This window comes from Poecilia latipinna, unplaced genomic scaffold (genome assembly GCF_001443285.1).
Source record: "Poecilia latipinna isolate Pla-1442-1.1 unplaced genomic scaffold, P_latipinna-1.0 Scaffold1374, whole genome shotgun sequence".
In the NCBI taxonomy this organism is placed as follows: domain Eukaryota; kingdom Metazoa; phylum Chordata; class Actinopteri; order Cyprinodontiformes; family Poeciliidae; genus Poecilia; species Poecilia latipinna.
The window spans coordinates 101,765-127,121 of NW_015113990.1; the positions used below are offsets into that span (position 1 = coordinate 101,765).

Genomic DNA, 25,357 nt, shown 5'->3' on the forward strand with positions numbered 1-25,357 from the left:
AAGGTGAGGGAAGTAGGGGTGCAATGAAGGTCAAAACGTTGGTACCGTTCCATCATGGCTTCCCAGCTCACAGGCGGTTAAGAGAAGGGAAGGATTCGCTGGCGAGGTTAGCGATGTAGCTAGCGGGTAAAGTGTTAGCTGCCCAGAACCCAAAGAGAGTGAAGGACAAGTCCAAGCCAAGAGGGAGCGAGAGAGAGAGTGAGGAGAGGTGGGGGGGAGAGATGGAGAAGCTTTGGGGATGATTCAAGATTAAGGGATAAGTAAGAGGAGGTGGAATCATTGGAAAGAAAAATGAAAAAGGTTCAATTTTTTTTCCCATGGGGGAAAAAAAAGAAAGTAATTTCACAAGGGAAAAATACTTTAAGAGCATTAAGAAGCATCCAGGTTTCAGAGAAGAGGGAGTATTGAGGTTAGTGGTTATTGTGGAGAGGAGTGGTGAATCTTTCTGGGTAAAGATAACAGCCTTATTTTGTATTTGTGTGTGTGTGTGTGTGTGTGTGTGTGTCCCACAGCTATGAGGGGAAAAAAAAGCTGAAGAGCTGAGAAGGAGTAAATGTGCTGCAGCCACTTGAGAGGCGCACACAAGGCGGCCCGTTGTGCAGCCGAGGAAACGGACAGAACCAACACCAACTGCACCAGTTTCAGCTTTTCAATGACGCCCTCATGTAAGACAAATTATTCAGAAGCTTCCTCGAAAACAGAAAATATGTTATCCAATGCTCATTTTCCGGATGTTTTATCAAATCTAATTGGTTTGAATTTCTCTCCCAAAACATGAGAGAATATTTTTTATATTGAATTTTTCTTTAACTGAAGCAGGCTGATGGTGGTAGCCGTGTTTGGAGTTGGTGGGTTAGTAGCGGAGGATCCATGCTGTCTGTACACAAACTTGTTAAATGCCGGTGGGATGCATCACCAATTACAATAATATAATTTTAAAGAATGCTGACAAATACAAAACAGGTTATTTAAAAAAAAAAAGTGCTTGTAGCTGTACCTATCCACTCATCAACCCAAGCAAACGCCTGCCTGTGTCCCAGCAGCAGCACGTCTCTGACCACCTAAAACACAAAACAAACACACGGTCAAACTGCTTTTATCTACACACTGCAAGCAATGCAACATTTTAATCTTTTTTGTTTTGTTTGCATGATTAGTTTTTTTAATTGGAACAAAGTTTCAGGATGATCTTCACATGCAGCTATTTGAACTGTATCAAAACATAACAACGCCACATCAGAGATCTGAAGTTCACCAAAAAGAAAAACATTGTAAAAAGTAACATTTATGGTTTTCCGCACCAAGCAGACGCAGCAGAGAATAATGGAAACGTTGCTGTGGGGAACAATACGGTTCAATTTCATTTTTTTTTTCTTAAATATTCAATTTGTGGTTTAATTCTTTATTTAAAGTTACTATTCTGAGTAGGCTAATGCTGTTTTTGTGAAAACAGATCGACATTTTGCTTGTTTTCAAACATAAATCTAAACCGGCCGTGTTTCACTTAGTACACTGTAGTTGAAGTTGCTATCATGCTAGCGCTAGCACTTTAGCAAACAGCTTCACATGAAAACAGGAGGGAATCAGTTTATCTGAATGTTGTTGAACATTACCAGAGCTTTTCTAACCCAACTTGTTATGCGTTAGAGCAGGTTTAGAAACATGTTGTTTTTGGAAGGAAATATTAAACTCCAGGATCCTGGACCTGTAGCTACTTTAACGTAGCTCAGTCAATGCAGATTCAATTAGTGAGTTACAATGAAAGCACTTTAACTCTCATGGATTCCTGGACATGTCTTTGGTGTTATTTTAAATTGATCTCAGGTTAACTTTGGCTGTGTTCATTTAAATGGAATATCATTGTTATATGTTTCAGGTTTAGTTGTACTTCTTTCATTCTTTTTTTTATTATTTTAACTTTTAGGGGGTTTTCAATTTTTTTTAAAAAGACTTTGACTCCTATTCATAAAACATTTTCTGAAAAACACTTTTTTTTAAACTACGCTTGGGTAGTTTTTACTCCTCCAGGCTACTACAAATCTCCCAGTTTTCATACGGGGAGCGGAAACATTAATCTTAATAACTTTACTGATTTTATAAAGAAGCATTGAGTTGCTTAGATTTAATGTTTCACATTAAATTTATAATCATAACTGAATGTGAATTCATCTTAGAAGCAGAAACTTGATGTTGGAGGAGCTTCTCTAGAAAATTGTTTGATTTTACCACTTAAAAAATAAAAATAATAATAAAACAGCCTGACGGAGTTCTTAAAAAGATATGATTTGCAGGGAAAAATCTGCCAGGTGAATAATTTGTGTGTTGGTTTGTCACTGTTTTACTGTCTAACTCTCCTCACCCCCCTGCTGACCTCTCACCTTGTGCACAAACTGCTCCACTCGTGTCTGCAGGCCCCACACCTCAAACTTGACTGTGACCAGTTTGTAGGAGCACATGATGGGCTCCTGTGTGTCCCTCCAGCCTTCCTGCAGGATGCCTCGCTTCGTCTTTTCCGACTGGAAGTATCGCAAATCCTGGAGGGTGGAGAGGTCACATTTTATTTTATACAACAGCTCAAGCAAAACAGATGCACGATTTGATCCTAGAAAGTAAATACTGACACACACACACACACACACACACACACACACACACACACACACACACACACACACAAAACAGCCTCAAGGTGAAAAAGAAATCCTAGGTGAGAAAAACACATAATCTAAGTCTTTTTGTCCAGTTTCTAGTACAAATATTTTAGTACACCTGAATTAAGACAAAACTAACCTAAAAGTAACTTATCAGCCAGATATAGAAGTTGATTTTAAGTAAATAATTCCTTGATATTGATGAAGTAGTTTTGTCTTATTTCAAGTCTACTGAGATATTTCCACTAGAAAATAGACAAACATACTTGGTAAGATTTGGTGTTTTTTCAGTGTAAAGTTGAGTTTGTCTAATCTAAACCCTTAAAAGTGACCATTTAACTACAAAAAGGTTTCAAATCTTTCTTTTTTGTTGTCGTTTAATTTTTATTACTCTTATTATTTTAACATATATATAGATCTATATATATAGATCTATATATATATATATATATATATATAGATCTATATATATATATATATATATATATATATATATATAGATCTATATATATTATTTTTCCTTTTCTTTTCATCAGCTTATTGTATTATCGTTTTTGCACAGCACTTTGGTGCAGTTTTAAACCTGTTTTTAAAGTGCTATATAAATAAACTTGATATTGACATTGACCCGACTATTACGACATCAATCCATACAAAACACCGCTTCGTAGTACCGATTGTGTTCCGTCTTTGTACTCGTAAGGCTCCACACACACACACACACTCCCACACACACACGCGCTCACCTCGGACTCTTTGTAGTAGCGCTCAGGGATTTCATCGTAGGCGATGTCGACGAAGCAAACCTCCCTCTCCTGGTCCTTCAGCTCGGTTTCAAAGATCTGAAAACAGCAATTTTTGTTGTTGTTGTTGTTTGATGCTAAATTCAACATTTATTTTCCAGTCGGACTCGCCTCCTATCATAAAAACGGACGAATCAAACGCTGGAGTAAATTCTCAGTGTCACTCCGAGTCTCAGAAGGACATGGTGTGTCCAGCCACTAGGGGTCGCACTAAGCTCACCTCTTCAGCTGCTTATTGCACTAAATAACACAGTGCTGACTTCAATTACTGTCATATGTTTAGTCAGCTGATGCCACAAAAGGTGAAAGCTTTCTGTTTTGGTTTTTGCCTTCCCAGTGTTTGTAATTCAAACTCTGTGAGTGTTTTGCACATGTTTAATTACCCAGATTTGAATTACAGCATAATATTTCATGCCACAAGCTTTAAAGTTAAACATTAAAGGGTAAATGAACCTCTTTGCTTCAACTATGAAAGGGTTCAAAATAATTTGTCTACACGTGAGTAAGTAAAACCTTATTTTCTAATTTTAACATTCTGAATAGGATCCGAGGCAGAGGAGGAGATTTAGGGAAAACAAACATAAATGAGATATGAAACAGTTTCTGAACACTGAATTTGATGACCTAGGACCCAAAGTGGCACTTAATCAAAATCATGTGAAACATGTGGAGGAAGCTGAATAGCACCTGGGTTAAAGGTTTCCAGTAGCAGGGCTTTTTGTGTGTTTTTACTCTGTCTTAGTCGAACTCTATTTTGTTTGTCTAGAACATCCACTTCATTTGAGATGTGAATACGTGACTCCGATGCGGTTCGGCTACCGGCGAAACAAACAAAATCCTCCAACTGCTCAAATGTCACGCCACTGCATTTTTATTTACGTTTTGTGAAGAACGTCTTCTTCAGAGGTTTTCATGTCGTTTCCTTCAATTAATTTTTTCCCCCGCTCAATTCTCATTTCTCTCTCCTCTGCCTGGGCTTTCTCCCATTGAGCTCGATTTCTCCAGCAGACGTCCGTTTTCCACCTGCCTGTAGCTTTAGCAACGTTAGCGGAGGAAGTGAACGAAGCTGCTCTGTCCTTGTTGGCCAAGCTTCCAAACATTGAAGTGACGTTAACAGCCGCCTCGCTTGCAGGCAACTTCCGGTAAGGTTTCGTAGCGCCAAACTAGTGCATTACATCCATAGCAGGCAAACTTTAGCAATAAAATTTACAACTTCAACAAAGTCCATGCCATGTGGAACCAATCGTTTCTCTAAGGATCCAGACACTCTGTATGAAGAGAAGCGTAGAACAGTGAACCAGTTTTTACCAGGTTATTAAAAACTAAACCTTCTTAAAGAAATGGCGTTTCACCTTCTATAGTCCTGTGGCTATTGAAAGCAAATTCTTCAATTAAAAAGTTCAACATTAATTCCACTCCATTCCTACCCAAACATTCATGACTTTTCATAGACGCAACAGTCCCTGCTTTTTGCTTTTGCTCCCGTCAACAAATGAGCCAGAAGGACAGAATGAATAACAACACTTAGTTACTGTCCAGAGCCTCGTTTTGGACAATAAAACTTATGTCTTAGTTTACGTAGCGGCTCGTTTACCCAAACAACATCAAACAAAGAGACCAGCAACTGCATTATTAACGTCACAGAATCACCGGGAGTGCCTCGGTGACGGTAAACAACATGGATTCCTGCGTCTCGGCTCACATTCACAAAGATCTGAATCAGCCCGGCGTCCCCAATTGAGTGCATTTTTCCCTTATCTCTGCTTTTCTTCTATTCTTTTCTTTTCTTTATCTGGAAATCGCATCGGCCCAAGGCGGCTTCTGGTTTCAGAATTTGATTTCGACAGCCTTTGATCCATTACTCTGTCACGTCAAAGAGAAAACACGTCGATCTAAAACATCGCGACAGATTTAAAGCTCCGCGCCGGTTTCTGTCCCCTCCGGCATGGCAGCGACGACGACGACGTGTGAGCCACCCAGACATGTTAACGGGACACCCGCCAACCCCGAACTGTTGAAGTAACTCACAAGGAGAATTTTGAATAGGTCAACTCTCTTTAAGTCGATTGTTTTGCTACACGGCGGCCTTTCATTCCTCTGCGTCCAGACGCTGGCACCTTCTCCTGATGACTAATGCCCCTCCGAACCGGAGCCCACAGAGCGAGCGGATCAACAGCACCAAATTAGATTAACTATCCAACAACTGGAGCAGTACCTGGCCAACTCAAAGCTTCGTGTGTACTGGGCATTTTAATAAGGTGGCCTGTAAATCATCACTGCAGCCTGGGAGAATTTCCCTCCTGCAGCATTGCAGAGGTCCGTCTTATACGCCGGTTCTATCTGCTGCCTCGCTTCGTTTTATTGGACACTTTTTTCTGCAGGAAGAGAACAGAGAAGAGGCAAAACGCGCTGTTTTAAGATGAAAGTATTGAGCGCGAGGGGAGCTCGGTTAATTAACCGACTGGGTCTCCGTGCTGACGTCGGATGCAGCAGAGTTTGAGTCGAGGCACAGAGATAACAATATGCTACGATTCAGGCCATGTTGAGGTAGAAGACGTTTAAATCTGAAGGTGCACTCACAGTACTTCTGTTTGGTCCGCTTCAACTCAATTCTAGTTTGTATGTCTAGAGGTGTGAATGTGCAAACACTCGTCCACCTAAAAGCGTAAGGTCTCAGTTCGTAAAAAATACAAAAAAACTCGAAAACAAACACGAGAGTCTACGCTAGAGGGAGAAGTGGCTCGTGGTTTTTTAGCAAAGGCAAAGGAAAAATCCTACAACCGCTAAAATCCGACGCCGCGCCATTTCTGTTTATGTTTCGCGAAGAAGGAAGTTGTGTTCATGTCTTCTTCGGAGGTTTTTGTGTCATTTCCTTGGTGCAGCGCCACCGCATGTGAGGAGGGGAACAGGTTTTCCAAGTGTTTGGTTCGTTTGACACAGTGCAGTGTGAAAGAGAGCCTCACCAGCTGAAAAATGGAACAAATATTGCAATTTTGGTCTCCAATCGAACCGGGTCCACTAAACTGTCAAGTGTAAATAACCCTAAAATAACTTTAGCCAGTAAAGAGGAATCTCGTCGGGTTTGAAAACCGTAATCCCTTCAGCTGTACATCCGATTGCTAAAAATGCCAAAAGGTGCCAGATTAACGGAGGGCATTTCCGTCACTAATGACAGAAGAGGGTAAGTCGATTTGAGACCAAACACAACATCACAAATTTGCCTACATGGACAAACACGGCCTGTGCAGCGTCAGCAGTATCAGGGCCCCATCAGCCTTCAGGCTATCTGCGGTGGAAAACAGGACGGACGCCTGTTCCTGAAACGTGAAACTGTAAATACGACGACGAAAACAAAACTATCTGGGCCCCACCGTTTTGTTCCAGAGAGCAGGTGACACCCGCTGTACTTACGTTGTCGTTGCTTCCTTTGTTGTCCTCGTATTTTGTCTCTATGTGGATGGAGAACTTGGGCAGGAATGAGCACTGCGAACGAGGAAAAATAAGAAAAGAAATATTTTGGTTATTTAATCCCTCTTGAGGGAAATTTCCGTCCCTGCACCATTATAGCAGGCCTACTATCTTATTCATACCCCTTCAGCTTTTTTCATATGTTCAACTCAGTTCTCCTCATTCGTATCAGATAAATTCTCAACAATTTGTCCGTTCAATCCAATCACACAGGCAGATTTATGGTCAGCCGCTCTACACGCTGCAAAAACACAAAATCTTACCACAGTTTCTTGTTTTGTCCAGTTTCTCGTGCAAATATCTTATTACAGTTGAAATAAGAGAAAGTTAACTTACAAGTAACTTTTTAGCACAATATAGGAGCGTGTTTTAAGTAAACAATTCCTTAATATTTATGAAAAAGTGCAGATAATTTAACTTATAAGATATTTTTTCCGTGTGACGGGTGAAATAATCTGCTAGTATTTATTTTTTTGGCTTAAAACAAGCTCTTATATATTCTTGAAAAGTTACCTTGAAGTTAGTTTAGTCTTATTTCATATGTACAAAGATATTTGCACTAGAAACCAGACAAAAAGTACTTTGTAAGATTTTGTGTCTTTGCAACCTCAAAGGGGTAAAAAATACTTGATGTCACTTATTTATCACATCTCAAAATGCTTTCATGTGGGCGCTTTTAATCTACGCCGGAACGAGAAAGCTGGCGCTAGAACTGCAAACTGACTAAAAAAAACAACAATCTGTGGATTTGTTTGCAGTGCAGCAGCTCTTGAATAGTCCTACATGGAAAAAAAATGACAAGCATTCTGTTGCTGTCAAAGTAGTTAGTTTTTTCATATGAAATAAAATTGAGGTGACTCACAGAGTCTGCATTTTTAACTCTGAATTACTGCAGCCCCTACAGCTCGGCCTCACAATATGCTGATGTGTTTTCGATGTGAGCTTTTTTTAAAGCCAAGGCCCGACGTATCCTGTGGGCTACAGACAGACCACACAGACTGAGGCATGCTGGGTATTCGCGGTTCTGTGTGCTCTGCAAGTCATTTTGATAAGTGTGGAGGGGATTTTCACGCAGGTTGTTTTATTTTTTTGTTGTTTTTTTTTCCCAACTGTACATTTAGCATCTTACGAGCTTTAAGACCTTTAAAAAAATTGGTGCAAGTAATTGTTTTTACAGGAACAAGTGATCAAAAATCGATGAAAAGTAGTGTCAAGACTGTTTGCACTCAGTCGTTTGCCTTGTTTTCTGCAGGTGTAAACCGTAACTTACTGTATATTCTTCAGACCGAAGCACAACGAGGCAGACGAGCGTCAGGTCGGAGCAGAAGAGAAGCACAAAAAAAACACAGTTAGCCAATAGCCATGAATCCATTTACGCTGAGAATATAGACAACAGAAAAGGGGAATTTAAGTTGAGCTTATCCGTACGGCCTTTTTATTGGATTAAATACGTCAAAAAGAGCTCAACAAGTAAGAACTCATAACAGACATTAAAACTGATTTTAAAAAGTTAACAAATTAGAATCTACTGTTCATCACTGAGCAGACAGACAGCAGCGTTAAAGGTGGAGAAAGAAGCGGAGGAAAATGACAAGAAAAGAAAAAGAAAAGGGCACTGAAGTAGAGCACTAAGCCGCTGCGACCGTACGCGCTGCCATGGCAACCGCAGATTACAGATAAAACAAAAAAAAATAAGTAAAACAACTTAAAAAAAAAAAAAAAAGTCTTACAGATTTGATCTAAAGTTTTACCAGGTTTGATGCAGGTTTCACCAACTCATATTTAAGACGTTTAAGGATGTTTTTTTAAGACCATTCCAAAAAAAATTTAAGACAGAAATGTTTTTTTTTTGTGTGTGTCAAGGGACCAAAACTGTGATATTTGTGGGGTCGTTTTGTAGCTTTTTTCCCCCAGCAGCAGCTTTGTGCTGCTCAGATGGCGAACTACTCTCCACAGCACTGACCCTCGCAGCGCCAAACTTTTCGGGGTTTTTTTGTTGTTTTTTTTGTTTGTTTTTTTTTGCATAGAATGGGTTTGGCAACAGAAGTTAGCAAGTGGCAAAGATGAATGTCGTCCAGCCGTCTGATAATAAATTTGCACTCCATAGACTAATCATAGATATAAAAAAAAAAAAAAAAAAAGAGTTTTATTTCACATTATTGAAAGCAGAGTTTAGGGGTTAAACGTGCTCTCTAGTTTCTAATAAACAACACATTGTACTCCAAAAAATAAATAAAAAATACATGTGCAAGGCTGCAAACATTGCTCCAAAATTGCAAACAAGATTGCCGAATTACATAGCATATGTCAGGAGTTTCACAGGGTTTTTTTTTTTTGTTGGACAAGCCAATTCCATGAGGTTTTATCAAAACGTGTTGGAAATGCGCCGCGCAGATTAGCAGTTTGGATCACGTTCGCTCCCTTGTCTCTTCACACTGCTCCAATGCGCCACTAACATCCAGTGAAGTGTCTCTGCAAAGTGATAAGTGGTGAGTAAAATGTGTTGTGGCTAAAAAAAACAAACAACAAAAAAAAAACAAAAAAAAAAAAAAACGGAAAACTGTTTGAGAAGGTGACCTCAGAAAGCTGCGTCGGGCTCCGTGTGACTGCGGTGCGGCGCGATTCTCTTTCCGTACCTGGCAGAGTGTCACAGCGGGGTATTTAGAGAAACGGCGGAGCAGCACATCTGCAGCGGACACTCACCCGTTATGGTGTAAGGGTAGTAGTTCCAGGCTTTCTCTGTGACGTAGAAGATTTTAGGAACCACTGCTCGGGCCCAGCTGGGTAGCTTACTGCGGAAAAGAGAGACAGAAACAGGAGACGTTGACCGAGGGACAGTCAGGACGTAGATGTTCACCAACATCAGATTAAAGCAACATTGGTTAACCTTGATCCCTGCTTTACTCTACAATAGTGTTTAGATCGGGCTGAAAAAACAATCCAATTCGACCCCATTGGTTAACTTTAATTACAAGCCCAAAGTAGACCTGATATATTATTTTAAGTAAGATTTTACTGATTTTGTTCCATTTAAGTAAACTGCGTAGCTTCTTCTGTAATTGGCTTTTGCTTAACGTCTTCCAGCTCCATCTTGTCGCTTGTTGTAACCGCAGGGTGAGTCAGGTGCAAATCTTCTGAGATGAGTGATTGATGGGAGCGGATCAGCCGCTAGCGTTCTCACCAAAACCAAAAACTTTGAGCAAATCACCTTGGTTTGAGTCCCTGCACTTTAGTGTAGGGACTCGGAGGACAGACTCAGAGGACAGACTTTAAAATACTGCTGCTAGTTTATAAATCACTGGACGGTTCAGCACCAGAACACATTAAAGATCTGCTGCTGTTGTATCAACCTACCAGACCCCGCAGGTCAACCAAACACGAAGACGCAGCGTTCAGCTTCTACGCACCACAAATCTAGAACAAATTTCCAGAAAACTGCAAAACAGCTGAAACACTGAGTTCCTTTAAATCCAGACTAAAAACCCCCCAGCTGTTTAGAGCAGCTTTTGAAACATAAGAAACGAAACACTGAGCCACATGATGGGTAACAAAATGTAAAATGTTTACTGGTTTTCTCAGCTGTTTACTGTGGGTCTTTTAGGACTTTGTGCTGCACAAATAAACTTCATTGACTGATTGATGCGGTGCGCTGTGCTTGTTACAATCTTACCTCCTGCACCTCAACAGGTTAGACAATCTACTCCTCTATTTAGACTATAATCAGTAGATTAACACAACTTTAAATCGTACATTCTCCTTTGGTTTTCTCTGTGCTGTATGTATTATTAACTTATTAAACACTCCACAGAAGCCTGAGCCCGACCCGACCAGCAAGCAACATAATTCTGGCATGAATTTTGGGTCAGGCCAAAAAATCTAAACTCTACCCTACAAACCATTCTGGATTGCAATTATTCAAATGTTAAAAAGTTAAAATGAGTCGAGTAGATATGAGTTTTCATAGCAGTTACATCTCCATTACTTTCCCAGCTCCTTTGCTCCTGCTGTTTGCTCCATCTCTATGATCGATTCACAAACAGTCTGCAGTCTAAACATGCAGGAGCAAAGTCAGAGGGGGATATGATAATTGTCCTTACAGATCAATGGAAGAGACGGTTTTCTTCTTGCTCTGCTCTTTGCTCTCTCTTCAACTCCTCTGGTGTTTTTTAGGGTTGTAGGTTCAGACATTTTATTGAGCTTTCGAGAAGCCACTTAGATCCCAATTGTGAAATAAATAAGTAAAAAATAAACAAATACCCCATTGTTTCCACAGGTTATGCATCATAACTGTCTGAAATTAAAAAAAAAAAAAATTAAAAAAGTAGGAAAAAGACATTCCAGCTGAAAAGCATCCAAACCCAGAGGGAACGTTTGTCCAAATCAGCAGCTGGTGTCAGAGTTTCAAATTTTTATTAATTTCTCAGCAAGTCACAATAAAAACAATAAAAACAACATGTGAACAATTGATATTTAGCTACTGGCACCGAGTTCCACTGCTTCAACCAACGGAAGCTAAAAACACAAAAACATGTCGATCAGAAACATCCAGGTGGTGGTATGACTAAAACAGAACCAATAAGTAAAATAGTACTTTAAAAAGTTAAAATCCCCCAATGAGACGAAACATTTAAACCCAGTGGTTAAAAACACAAACGGTTCCCATCAAATGTACGACTATAAGACTAACTTATACTTGGTCATCATCATTGACCTGACCAGAGAGTTTGGATATATTTAGTACTCACTCCACCAGATTGATTACTTTTATACTATAAGAAAGAAAAAAAAAACAATTAACTTTGTCTAAAACTATTTCCTCGAGCACAGCCCAAACAGCCTGAGAAACCTCTGAGCCTGTGAGTCTGTTATGGCAACCCGACCCTCTCTGTTATCGACAACGTGAGCTCTGTGCTCTCAGGAACTTCACATAAGAACGTGTTTTGGCATTCATGTGACTTTAAGCTACCAGAGAGCCGACAGAGAGACGAAGAACTAAACTGAACTGTTCTCACACGGACCGCTTCCTGTAGAATCCATCATCTACGCCTCAGTATTTCTTAGTCAAAAAAGTAAAAAATAAAAAAAAAGACGTCTCCCGCTGCATCGTGACAGCTGTGAATAAAATCAGTCCTCCGCTGTGATATTTTGTGAGCGCTGGCAGGCTCAATTGCTCTCTCCCTCTTTCTGTCTCCCTCTCTCATTTCCCCCCCCCACCTCCCTCCCTGCCCCCCCTCCAACAAAAGAGACTGACACTCCTCCCACACCTCCATCTGTTGATTGCTCCCATTCCCTCCTTGTTCATTTCACAGACTACCGGCGATTTCTTGCCCATGCTGCCAAGTAAAGATGTTTGCATTTTAAAGGAGGAGGGGGGAGAATAAAAAAAAAAAAAAAAAAAGCCTATTTAAATAAAGATAACAGTTTATCAAGTCGCAATTGGTGAGATTAAGTGAAAGCGTGCGACGACGTAGGGGTAAGAGTGTTTTAAGTGTGACAAATGAAGTCCAGATTTACTTCCCTGCTGGTGAATCTCAGCTTAATGTTTGTTTGCCGCAGAGCCAGATGGACGAAGGACCGATTTTGAGTAACTGCAGTTAAATGGGAACAAAAGTTGTGTTATTAATTCTGCTGATTACGGTGTTTTGCTTTTTTCTTTTCTTTATCTTTTTCCATTTGCTTAATGTTTTTAGCATTCGATTAGCAAAGATCGCATGCGGATTCCAATTTTATCTGGAGGCGGTCCAGCAGCACTTGGACCATCTCCAGATAGAAGACGGTGGAGTTAGGGCGTTTTTTAATTTTACCGCACAGATGCGATCATTACGGGCGTCATAAACCATCTCTGACGCAAAACACTTAGGGAAAATGAAGTGCGTTCACCTTCAGGGTTGTCAAAACAGCTGATCTTTCCACCTCATTTGTACGAAAATCAACTATTTCTGAACACGTATCCGTTTCTCACACTGGAACTGGTCATACTTTAAATTTTTTTTTTAAAAAGTATCAAAGTTGGACTTGTTTGTCCATAATTTTAACCAAAAACACTCGATATGTTTCTACTCAAACAGTTTTTTTAATGGGCCGAGCGGCTTTAATTGCTTTCTCCTGAGGTTCGCTGACTCAGCATAACTGGCTTCCCAGCTCGGTGAACGCTGACGCAGGAAACTGTGCCCAGAGACAAATGGCCGACTGAATCTCTTCCACCTCTCCATTTTCACTCTTTGATTATTCCTTCTGCCCGTTCTCTCCTCTTCTTACACATCTTATCATTCTTATGCCATCACCTTTGCTTGATATTTACTGACATGAACTCTAGAAAGGCTGCAACTCGTAAAAGGTACTGCATGGTGAAATGTGTGCTGGTAAGGAGGATGACTGGATATATGCGTTTCAGTAATAAGAAATGCACCATTTTTTAATTATTTGCAGTTTCTTAAATAGTAAAAAAGGTAAAAAAAAAAAAAAAAAAAGTTTTGTTTAAAGGCATCTCATTTATTTCCTCTGCAAGATCCTTTAGGCTGTTCTTCTTACACTCATTAACCCAGAATTATTTATGCCACAAAAAAAAAAAAAAAAAAAATCAAAAATTATTTTTTTATATAAATCAGAAGATTTTAAAGACCAAGTCAAAACTCCTCTGAAGGGAAACCATTTAATTTATGGCTCATATTTACTGCAGCTTCTTTAAATAATAAATATGTAGAGTTCATTTAATTGAACCAATTCCTTCTTTAACCAGTGAAATTTCAGCAACAGCATCTGTAAATATATTTTTCATATTTGTTGTATTTGCACTTTCTTTATTTAGAAGTCATTTTATTAAAATTTTTCCAACATTACCGTCGGTCCAAATGACTCTCGCTGGACGACTTTGGAGTTTCTACGCATGTTCATAATTTAAATATGCAAATCACAAAAAATCAAATTCTATGATTTTCCAAAGGTTTCAAAACTGCAGAGGACGGCCGTGATGACGATCCTTCAAGCTGGGCAAAACAAACACCTGACACAGAGATTTGTAATAAATCACTCCGTTTTACTAATCAATGTTCAGACATTTGCAGGCATCAAAACTTAAAGCACATGTTGCAATTTACTGATGAGTAGCATGAGAAAACAATCCAACATTTTCCAATTTAAAAGGGAGAGAATAAGATCAAGTCTGAGGTAATTTCATTTTTGGACGCATTTATAAACTGGAGCTTAATCACAGATGATATGTTAGGTGTTATAATAGCAAACAATTGGCTAATTGGCCTTTTTAATGATCTCCCTGGAACTCTTAAATACACTAATAGAGTGGGTAATTGTTTTCTGTTTTCACCGTTGCTATAGTTTCAGTCTTCTCACATTCAGCTATTCAAATCCAGATGGCTTGTGGTTTTCTTTGGACTTTTCCTAAAAAAAGTCTAACTTTTACCAAATGCCCCCAGAAAGTCCCAAAATACTCCAAACATATCGAGTTCTTCCCGGTGGGTAGAATCGAGGGGCACAGACCTGTTGAGGTAGACTCGTTTCTCTGTGAACTGTCCTTGGCCGTGAACTGGGTCTTCAAAGGGTTCGTTCTGGACCACCTCCACTCCTTCCCCTCGGTCGCTCTGCTCATGGCTGTGTTTGCTAATCATGTACAGCTGCCCGATCCGGTACTGAGGGGGAAAAAGAGAGAGAGAGAGGAAGGATCGTAAGTTTATATGCTGCAACGTACATTCAGAAAGAATTATGGATACTTTAACTGCAAACATGCAAACCGCGATGAGTCGGTTTTCTTTCAGAGTACCACAAACACACACATCTGTAAATCTTTACGTCCTGAAGCCTGGGTGAGTGTGAACGCCCCAAGAGGTCTGCAACAGAGCATCAGACTTTTCTTCCACTTTTACTTTACTTACACTTTACTTTTTTTTACGTAAAAAAAAAGCAATTTTTGTGCTTAAGCAGGAAACCTGCAGCATTTTTTGTCTTCTATGTATTTTAGACCTCAAAGAAAACAGAAAAAAAATTGTAGTGTTACTGATAAATACTGCAATGTGTTCATAATTTGAGAAACAACTCAGGTCTTTGCTCATAAAAACCCATATCAGTGCACATGACATGAACTCAAGTTTGTTCCTGGCGCGATAATGTGTTCAAGAAAAGGTCAACGTTGAGATTTTAATTGCCGATTCGTTGGGTTTCATTAACAACACATTAAATTAAAACTAAATGCAAAAAATAGTTTCTGCACTCAGCAAGTCAATAAAGCTCAGGGCAGCACTTCAGTGAGGGTTTATAATTTCATCTTCTAAAACTTTTGACGGGAACAAAAAGCCTAAGTGGAAAAGGAGAATGAAGATCGGAGTCCTAAAAATAGATTTCAATGGCCAGGAACATCAGATCACATCAGCTTCTTTCATTTTTAAATTTCTTATTCCATTAATTTCTCAAAGGCATACAATACTTCAGCAAAAACTGTTTCACACATTCTTCCTTTAACATGTTAATTTTGATTAGTTACATAGATTTTCACATGTAAATATTATTGTTATTACCATTTAAAATACAAACGTCCTAAGCTGGAACCACTGAAGTCGCTCATTTCTGGTACACCAGTAATTCTGACGTACAAGCCACTACTCTGGGCCAACTGGGGATTCATTTTTTACTTTAAAAAAACAATCTGATGAAACGGTGGTAAAGACTATTACTGTGTGAACATTGCGCTAAAAGGAGTTAGCCTGTTAGCAAAGCTATTAAGCAAAGCTAAACTACCATCCCAGCGCTAAACAGCACAAGATGTCACAAACGCCAACAGTCTGCATTTCTGAAGATGTATTTATCAAAGTAGTTCCATGAGTGATCAGGTGATTTTTGTTGTTGAGTTCATATGTCTATTCATTCAATAATTTAGCAGCAAAAAGGGTTGCTAATTTTGTCGATACACGGTTTTTGATTAAAATTCAATTAATCGCAACTAATTAGACTCTGCAATTAACTCGATTAAAAATTTTAATCCTGTCCACCCGCTATTTTCTTACCAATTCTTTTATCAGGTAAAAACTGTGAAATCTCTCCCTGATGCAATTTCTGTCTCAAAGACTGGCTTCAAATAGCTGGGAAAAGAAAAGAAAAAAACACGCATTTAAAGTCTTCGAGGCGAGAGCTGGGTCCTGGTAATGAACCGAGCGTGGAGTCCCACATATTCCCTCCTGAATCTCAACGCTGCTTCTCTCCCTGACCTTTACCTGTCACGGCTGCTGGCCGAGTTGTGAAGTGCTGTCAGGGGAAAACGTGAGGCGCTCACCCACAGGCATTCAGAGATGATGTCAGCACCTCGCTGCTGCTGGAAAAACCTCTGATGGATACAACCATCTAAAGGCATGTGGGAGAATAAATCGAACAATTATGTAAAATAAAGAAACGTCTTTGGGGACAGAGGCCTGGTGGACGGAAACGTTGGGGGTGGAGGAGATTCGTTCAGACATTTTTGGCTTCAAGAAAACAAATCGATTCCCCTCGAAGAATATTTTCTTCTTAAAGTCAAATAAGTCACAAGCAAAAAGAGAAATAGCAATCTATTTTAAAAGCAGAGAATGACAAAATAAAATAAAAAAATAACCGGAATCTGAATAATAAACAACTTGTTAATACCAAGATAAAATCGTTTTCTGAACCCGACATGTTTTTGCCTGACAGAGGCGTGAGCGATCATTGTTATACCCGATGTACCATCCAATGGTCAAGTCTGCTTTAGCGACAAAGGTGTAAACATCTGACAAAAAGACACTCCAATCAGAATAATGAGGCTTTAACACTGTAATATAATGGTGATGAAATCAAATAGCTTTTGATAAAATTCTGATTAAATATAGAGGCGCGGGCTTGGAGGGAAGGACGAGCAGAGTCCTCTCTATGAATAACAACCTCTGTTTGTCTCACTTATTTCCTATGTGAATTGAATGGTAGATGCTTTAATAAAAAGGTAGACAAGAAGATCAGATTCTTAATGTAATTACAAATGGCTTCTTCCTGCTTTTAAAACAGGATGAGCAGGCGGGCTTGAGCAGCATAAATAACTTTGTGAACAGTTGGTGAAACTTGGGGCGTTTTCACACCTGATAGTCCGGCAGACTCGGATCGACTGGGACCGAAGTTGCAAGCCGGAAGCAGACTCTAGCGCAGGGCATTCTGGGTCAACACAACCAAAACAAACACGCTAATCTAGCGTTAGAGAGATAAATAGATCGTGGTCTTTTACCAAAGACAAAAGAGAAAGCCTACTTACGCTAAAATCTGATGCCACGCCCTTTTTGTTTACGTTTTGTGACGAAGGAAGTTGCGCTCAGAGTCTTCTTCTGAGTTTTTCGTGTAATTTCCTTCCGGGGTTTTTGGTGCAGCGCCACCACAGGCGAGGAGGGGAACGGGTCTTCCTAAAGGTTTGGTAAAATTAAAATCAATGTATCAAATGTCACAAATGTCACAAATTTAGTCCCCAGCTAACCATCAGCTTTAGTGGCTCTTAGGCTTCTCTGAACATTTTGGACGGCTGTCGGTTCATAATAATGAAATTAATTTGCCAAAAGGACATTCACAGCAACTCACCAAAGCTTTGGGCCACTTTGAGCACAGGGTGAATTTAAAACAACCCATCCCATCTGGAAGGTTCTGTGTTCAAGTGTTTGGAATCTAAGGTGAAGCACATTTCTCTTATTATGCCACATCCAGCACTAAATGACACTAAATTATTAACTGAAGCTTTTATGTATCCTCCTTGATCTTTCGACAAGCAAACTGTCAGAGCCAGAGCAAATTCATCTTTTTCTCTCCCTCACAATATTCCTGTCTTCCTAACAACTTCATCTGCTCCATTAATCAAGGCTCACCTTTTCACTCGAGGTCTGCAAAGCAAATCAAGCGAGTCTAAAAACAGCTCAGGGAATGCAGAGACTGCCAGGTATTGAGCTACTGTAAATAATGCAAATGCTCCTCATCTCGTTTCCTCGCACAACACACACACAAGCACACGCACACACACACACTCAAGGCAGAGCACAACGCTGAGCCGCGGTAACGGAGTAAGCCTGCCGTCCCTTCAGACAGAAGCTCAGGCTCGGGACACAGGTTCACTGATCTCATCCATTTTACACAGCGGATGCTCTTGTGCGTTTTGTTGATGACGAGCTGCAGCACCAGCTAAAAATATCAAGGACCCACGTACATCGTCGACACCCCTGGAGAGGGCCATTTTGATGGTTTGAAATATTGGAGAGCGTCATAAAATGTCACCAATTAGCTGCATTTTAGAGCAGGCGCCTACCTGTTCTGAAAGGGTTCGTTTCAGCGGCACACGACATGCATTATTCCACCGAGTAAGTCTTGTTAATCGCCTTCACTGAAGCAAAACGAACAAATCTTCACACCAGGACAGATCACCCTTCTGCATGCACAGCCAGCTGCAGGAGATCAGCAGCAGTACTGCCTCTATTTTTTTTATTATTATTAATTTGCTCTGATTTGTTGTTGACGGTCAGTCTGTGTCGGTCAGATAGGAAGTGCAGCAATCATCGCGGCGAATTATCCACTTTGGCCTTGGTCACACATTTACAAAGTAGTATTTTTGAATAGTTTCATTATTTGCTAAATGGGGCCATTATTTAGATTTTTTTAAAGAAAGAAACAATCAAAATAAGCCAACTTTGATTTTTATTTTATTTTATTTACTAAGTTGGAGCAAAACAATATAAGGCAAAATTATACGTTCAGTTTACATTTAATCAACCAAAAAAACCAACAGTAGTCCAAGTACAGAGCCTTGGGGAGCCCCATTTAAAACACTTAATAGCTGAGAATCAGTATTATCCCTTCTTACAGTTTCATCTATAATATTTTATGAATTTGGGATTATTTGCTTTCTGTTAACATCCAAGAATACACCTACAACATATTCGCTGCAGAGTCGAGGAGTTTTGTTTATTTATTTTTAACAAATTCCACAAGAACAAATCATTGACTGGTTTTGGCTAAACGTTGTTTTACATGCAGAATATTGTGTGAAGAAAACATTTGGCTAAAAATAAAACTTTTTTTTTTAATTTTTGAAAATGATTTTAATTATAGAGCAACTAAATTCATGTGCGTCTCCATCTTTACAGTATATTGGTATGATTGTAGCATATCAGAGAGAACCAGGTTAAAGATGCAGATTATAAATGTATTCAAAGGCTTTCACTGCCTTTAATTGATGCACAACAACATTGTTTTGTTAGCTCCTCTTACAAACCGATTTTTCTTCCTATGGTAGCATGTGCTAACTTGTGGCCGCAAAATATACATTTTATTTTTATACCTTAATTTATTATGAATTATGCTACAGTTAATAAGCCAATACTTCCTTGTTCTGACTTTATATTATATATGATGTGTGATTCCAGGGAGCCTCAAAAAAACAACTAGGTGTTGATATTAACAGTTTTTTTCCCAAGGTGTTAAAATTCTCTGTTTGGAGTTTGATACATACACAAACCAGCCTCTAATTTATTTATTTTTTGCTTAGCTGAAAAGATTTTTCCCACAAACCAAAGAAATAATGTCGACATCATGACCTGCCCTTTTTTTTTTCTTTTAAGATTAGAGCTTAGTAAAAATCCCCCAGAATTCAAATAGCAGTAATTAGGATTGATTTAACCGATATCAAACAGCGTTTACATTCAGCTTATTTTGGCTCGACCTTAAAAAACACAATTAAAGCATTGTGTTTTCCACTAAAGCCATCAAAATGACATCAGATACGTGTTGGTAAAAGTGCCAAGAGACTTTCCATTGGTCTTGGGTGGATAAGTTCAAGTAGTACAAAAAAAAAGAAAGAATGAAAAAGAGAAAACCCAACAACCCTGTAAGACTGTTTACATTTTTAAAGTGTTACAAATCGGATAGGAAAGGAAACTCAAGAAAAAAGCAGAGTAGGGGAGGGAAAGGTAGGGGGGAAAAAATAAAACCAGAGGCCTGAAGCTTTCTTAAAAGTAGAAAACAGACGATCAGGCAGGAGAAACGGAGAGAAACTGAGTGATTAGAGAGATGCACATCACTGTGTTCCCAGAGTAGAGAGGGAGCTGAAGTGAATGAAAGCAATAAATTACAAAAAACAGGCAAGAACGGATCGAGGAGGGCGGGAACACATTTCTTTCCAATAACAGATTATGTCCCTCGTTTTTTTTGTTTTGTGTTTTTTAAGACGAGACTGCTCACAGAAGAAATAACAGCTTTACTTGCCCTGAATAAGTCAAGAACTCCAGAAAGTTTTTCCAACTTTACAAAACCGAGACCAGCTGCCAGTACTGCAGAGCTTTTAGCAAAAAGGGAACAAAGAAAGAGCTGATAAGTCGCTCAGGATTGATAAATTAAACCTGCAACATTTATATGTAAGTGTAGAGTCGTAAAGAAATCCACAAAAACAATATTTTCAGGAACCGAAAGTAAATTCTGCAGTGCAGTTCTCACCTCAGTAATCAGTAAGTTCTATTAAATTAGCCTCGACTTGATCATTACACTGTCCCTCTCTGCATTTTACAGCCACGCATCATGCCAAGTCGTAAAGCGAGTTTTTTCATCGTTTCCGCCAAAGCAAAACAAAAGAAAAACTAAACTCACTCTGTGTGACCACACGGATGGTGGTCTGTATTAATTAAGCGTCATGGACCAGTTCGCCTTTCTAGATGGATGTTCTCTAAGAAATGGTTCATTAAAGAATCTAATTTTCCAGGCAAATGATACATTAGTATCTATAAAGCATGCATTATTAGATTAAATAATTTCATTAACCATTTTTCCATTGCTCAAAACCGAACGGCCGCCAGCGTCAGGGAGGGGATCTGATGACAGTCAACCATCAGACATGGCTGCCTGTCGCACAGCTGACCTCCAGCGTACCGAAACTTTTCTCTCTGGGCGTTCTCGTCAGCAAACCTCGGTTATTTAAATATCTGCGTGAGGTAATAGTCGTGCTAATAGCTCTGATAATCACTGTTCCACTTAAAGCGGGCTACATTAAAGCCCTCTGGGAGCTCTGCTGCAGCCAAAACAGAGAGCCTATTTTCTGCTTGGCTGGGTCTGAGAACTTCTGAGAGCAACTTAGAAGAAAAACCTTTCCACCTAACGGGACGCATGTGATCCTCGCTGATTAATTTCCGGTTGAAAGGCTGTAATAGCTGCTGACAGCGCCGAGGTCAAAACCGTAAACGGGCTCATATTTTTAGAAAATGTAAGCTCTCTGTGAGTGTGGGCTCAACTTGGTGAAAGATTCCATCTTCCTGTCCAAGGAGAAAAGTGGGCTAAAGTTTATCTGCTGCCATTATATGTCTAAGCTTCCAAAAAAAAAAAAAAAAAGTAACTGCAAAGACAAGTTGGAAAGCAGGCATGAAGCGATGGGTATTGAAAGTGATAAGGCAAAAAGTTTAAGTTATGTATATGAACATTTACATAGTTTCTTTGTGGCCATAACCTGGAATTGCAAGTAATGTGTTATGGTAGTGGTGTGCTATGCTAGTTTTGTGTTATGTTGTGACATGCTAGTGGTGTTGTGCTATGCTAATGGTGTGCTATGCTAGTTTTGTGTTGTGTTATGTTGTGACATGCTAGTGGTGTGCTATGCTAATGATGTGCTATGCTAGTTTTGTGTTGTGTTATGATATGCTAGTGGCGTGGTGTTGTGCTATGCTATGCTATATTCAGGGTTATGTTATGCTAGTGCAATTTGAACATTCTGTCAAAAGCAAACCAGTAGCTATGTTTAAAAAAGTAAAGCATCTGTTTCTAAATATCTTGTGGAGATAAACTGTCAGATGTCGGCACCTCCAAATGAATAAAAATAAATATGTTAAGAGCAAGTGCTTGATTATTATTAGTTTCTACAGCTCATCGCTTCTTCAGCCCTTTAGCAATGATAGAAGACTGCATTAGATCATTAGACAGGTAACAGCTGCCTGACAAATGGAGAGCAGAGTGCAGCTTTGAATGGATATGCAGTGTTAGTTGAATGAACAAGTAACAGGGAACAGAGGATTAAGAGCAGATTTTCTCTTGACAAATCACCCTTTTTCATCCCAAACAGTTATTTTTTTTCTTGTAGTCAGCAGAGATATATATACATTGGAAATGCATGAAACAATTTACCCCCGTATGCAGCAAAGACCATTTTGGATACTTTCCATTATCTGTACACACAATCCAATGTAATTCATAATGCTGGCACAGATATGGGTCTATTACTTCATCTTCATTACCCATCATGGGCAATGCTAACACGCCACCATGTACATACATCTCCTCGCCTTGCTCTGTTTGATGGAGTAGGAGCCGGTGCGCAGGCTAATCACCACAGTTTCCTTTGTGGGCCTCGCAGTCAATAGGTGGACTTCAGGTGTGATTAGAGCGCATGTGCTGACAAAACAGCCAAATGAGCAAGATGGCAATGATGGTGACGGGAAGGTCCCAGCGGTTTCGATGCTTCCTGTAGTTTCTGACGGTCCAACATGTTCTACGCATCTTAAGGTCAAAATCTGAGCATTTTTATCATCATGGCAGGAAGCACACTCTGCAGTTTTGTGTATGAAGAGAGTAATTTGCACCAATCTGTGCATTTTGCTTGTGTACTCAAGCTTCCTGTTCCACTCTCGAGCCTGACAAGTAGGATTAATTTCTTGAATTAAAAGTAAAAATCTACTAAAAAGACAAAGCAGAGTAAGTAGATATACAGGTATATTAGCCTAGACATCGCGATCCTCCATCAAGTTCAAAACTTTCCTTTATTTACGTAATAAATTACGTTACTCAAACCCGTTTCAAACTTGTTGCTTTGTTTGCCGCTTCGACCACTAAATGAAACAAATGAAAATTTGTCCATCTGTCACACAAATATCTGCTCAGTTCCTGCCAGCTGAGGCATGAAACCCCGACGCACGTTTCGCATCACACGCCACCCCTGCCTATTATTATTCATCACATCATAACGCACAACAAAAACAGGCTCTGGGAACACACACACACACACACACACACACATTTACACCAGCAAATAAGGTTACGATCTGGGGACAGCTATTTTAGTCCGAGTAAGACAAGCACAACAAGATGTGGAAAACGATGAGCCACGCAGTGTCAGACCGGCAAATGTGTTATTTGATTGGAAAACGGCTATTTTTACGTTTATAATCTAACTAAGACAACCCGGTTATCATCGCGGTTTCCAAAACAAATTGTTATAATGTAATGTGTTTAAGGCACGTTATTCATCTCGAAGCAGCCAATGAAACGCTCTGCTTCCACTGCTTCCGCATCGCCAGTGGAAATCTGAACAATCCAAAAAGGTAGCCAATTACTGGACACTGGAGAAGAAGACAAAAAGGCATTAAATCGAGTCACAGACAGTTTGGTTGGCGTTTCCATTTGCCATAACGATGCCACACGATCCCAGCTTGTGAAGAGCTTTTGGTGCAGCGCATGAAGGAGAGTCAAAAAGCCTTAAATCCTGCTAGATGTTTGCTCTGAGGTGAAGCTCATATGAATTGCAGATTGAAGCAAAGAGCTGCAGCAGCGAGTGCATGTCACAAAAGAGCAGCGCGATTCACAGCCTTTTTACATGACACTGCAGTGTGTGTGTGTGTGTATGCAGCTGTGTGTGTGTGTGTGTGTGTGTGTGGATGCAGCTGTGTGTGTGGCTGTAGCGTTTGCGGTGAAAGGGATCAGAGGAACATATGGTTAATGCGTCCTGTTAATGCTGATGTCTTTTCTGTGAGGGCCGATCCACGCTGTGTGTCGTGAGCCACAGGATGGGTGTAGCGACAGTTTCAATGATTTCTGCCCACACATGAAAACATACAGCCCCATTTTTTATGTATCATAACACAAAATGGATTTAGGCTTGGAAAATATGTATTTAATTGGTGTCATTCTCTTATGTGTACGTATACATTCAGAAGGTACATGAGTGGAGCTGAGTGGTAGGTCCAAGTTGTTGTTATTATTAGCCTTGTGCTAAAAACTCCTCTTATGGGTCCATTTTGAAATGACATATTTAAATTACGCTTCTGGACAGAACCAAGAAGTCTTAAAGAAATTAACATCCAGTAAGAAACAAAGTAACTCAGCCGTGGTGTAGTCTTCCAACGAACAAACGCTACATTGATCAACTGGTCGGCAAAGTTTTACTTTAAAAAGCACTTGATTAAAATTACTCCGTCAAACAACTTATTTTAAAAAAAAAAAGTTCACAATGAGAAGGTAAAAGAAAAAAAATAAATCATGTAAAACCAAGATTACGGTTTCAAAATTGCTAAAAAAAAAAAAAAAATTCCCTTAAAAACATTCAAGAAAAACATTCAAGAGAAAGCTGAACAGTGACCAATGTTTAGCTTTGCCTGGTTATATGGAGCCCTGCCGTTCTCTCTCCTTTATACTACCCATCTCTCCTTCTCTCTTTGTTTACAATAACATAAGTGGAAACTCATAGTGTGGAAATGAACAGAGCGCCACCTATTGCTGATACTAATGTAATACTTTTTTAGACGACAGCTGGTCAGACTGGTATCTCTGTAAAGAAGCAGAGTGCAAGCTAGCAAAAGAAGCTAATAGTGCTGGTAGCCAGCTAAGTCGCTAAAACCATGCATGATAGTCTGCATATTTAGCATGTCTACTTAAATTAGTTGCCAAATTCAGCAAGGGTTAATTACATATTTTACTTTAGTTGTACAATGCTATTGTTGAAAATAGTAAATAATAATAAAAATAATTTTACTATGAGTTACTGTTTTAGCTAGCTTGTGGATGAAGTAGGATCTAGTCGTTTATGTTTTTGTAAATTATTCTAACAAGTTCATGAAACACCAGACTTTCTCTCTCCATATACAGTATCTGTATCAGAATAATAATAAACTTCTGAAGTTTGAATGCAACACACTCAGCAGAGTTCATTTCAGATTGGAAGCGCAGCACATGAATTTACCTCACTGACAAAGATACAGAAATTTTTTACTACAAACGCGGCATAAAACGGTCTTCTCCTTTTTGTCTGTAAAGGGCAACAGTGGCTTCGCTTTCAGATCGTCAGCTCCAGCAAACTGCTTCAATTGTCACCCGAGGCTCAAAACGTGATCCTTAAAGGGACGCCACCCCTTTTTATAATGGCATTTTTAATTAAAACCTTACGTAAGGGAGTAACGATAATTACACCCGGTTATAGTTTAAGCTTTGTTGACTTTGTGGATTATAAAAGTGCAAAGTAGAGTAAAAACACTTTCGTCAGGGCTCCACTAATACCAATTTGTAATGGTGCTTGACCTTTAATGTCACAGGGAAACATGACGCATATAAAAAATAAAAAATGAGAAATGAAAACAATGCCTTGAGCACACTGAAGACCAAACTGAATAGAAAACAGGAAGGTTTCTGTTTTATCGGAAGCATAAA

The 25,357-nt window shown here is 39.5% G+C and overlaps 1 protein-coding gene and 2 long non-coding RNA genes across 5 annotated transcripts in view; 2 read left to right on the forward strand and 1 right to left on the reverse strand.

Moving 5' to 3' along the window:
* On the forward strand, window positions 1-24,179 carry LOC106962139 (uncharacterized). The gene is made up of 2 exons (XR_001427908.1): window positions 1-503; window positions 23,565-24,179. It is a non-coding gene; the product is annotated as an uncharacterized LOC106962139 (long non-coding RNA).
* LOC106962127 (cytoplasmic phosphatidylinositol transfer protein 1-like) overlaps window positions 1-25,357 on the reverse strand; it is a 79,264-nt gene that overhangs the window by 5,941 nt on the left and 47,966 nt on the right. The window contains exons 1-8 of one of the 3 annotated variants that reach the window (XM_015056320.1): window positions 17,014-17,100; window positions 14,420-14,568; window positions 9,626-9,714; window positions 8,193-8,200; window positions 6,866-6,937; window positions 3,398-3,493; window positions 2,379-2,534; window positions 998-1,061 (exon numbers count right to left, since the gene is read on the reverse strand). In XM_015056320.1, the coding sequence (XP_014911806.1) occupies window positions 998-1,061; window positions 2,379-2,534; window positions 3,398-3,493; window positions 6,866-6,937; window positions 8,193-8,200; window positions 9,626-9,714; window positions 14,420-14,568; window positions 17,014-17,085 (706 nt within the window). In that variant the 5' untranslated portion in view covers window positions 17,086-17,100. Of the gene's footprint in view, window positions 1-997; window positions 1,062-2,378; window positions 2,535-3,397; window positions 3,494-6,865; window positions 6,938-8,192; window positions 8,201-9,625; window positions 9,715-14,419; window positions 14,569-17,013; window positions 17,101-25,357 lie in introns of those variants that run through there. The other 2 variants (XM_015056322.1, XM_015056321.1) reach the window with 2 other exon arrangements.
* Window positions 2,462-9,252, forward strand: LOC106962138 (uncharacterized). The gene is made up of 2 exons (XR_001427907.1): window positions 2,462-2,549; window positions 8,175-9,252. It is a non-coding gene; the product is annotated as an uncharacterized LOC106962138 (long non-coding RNA).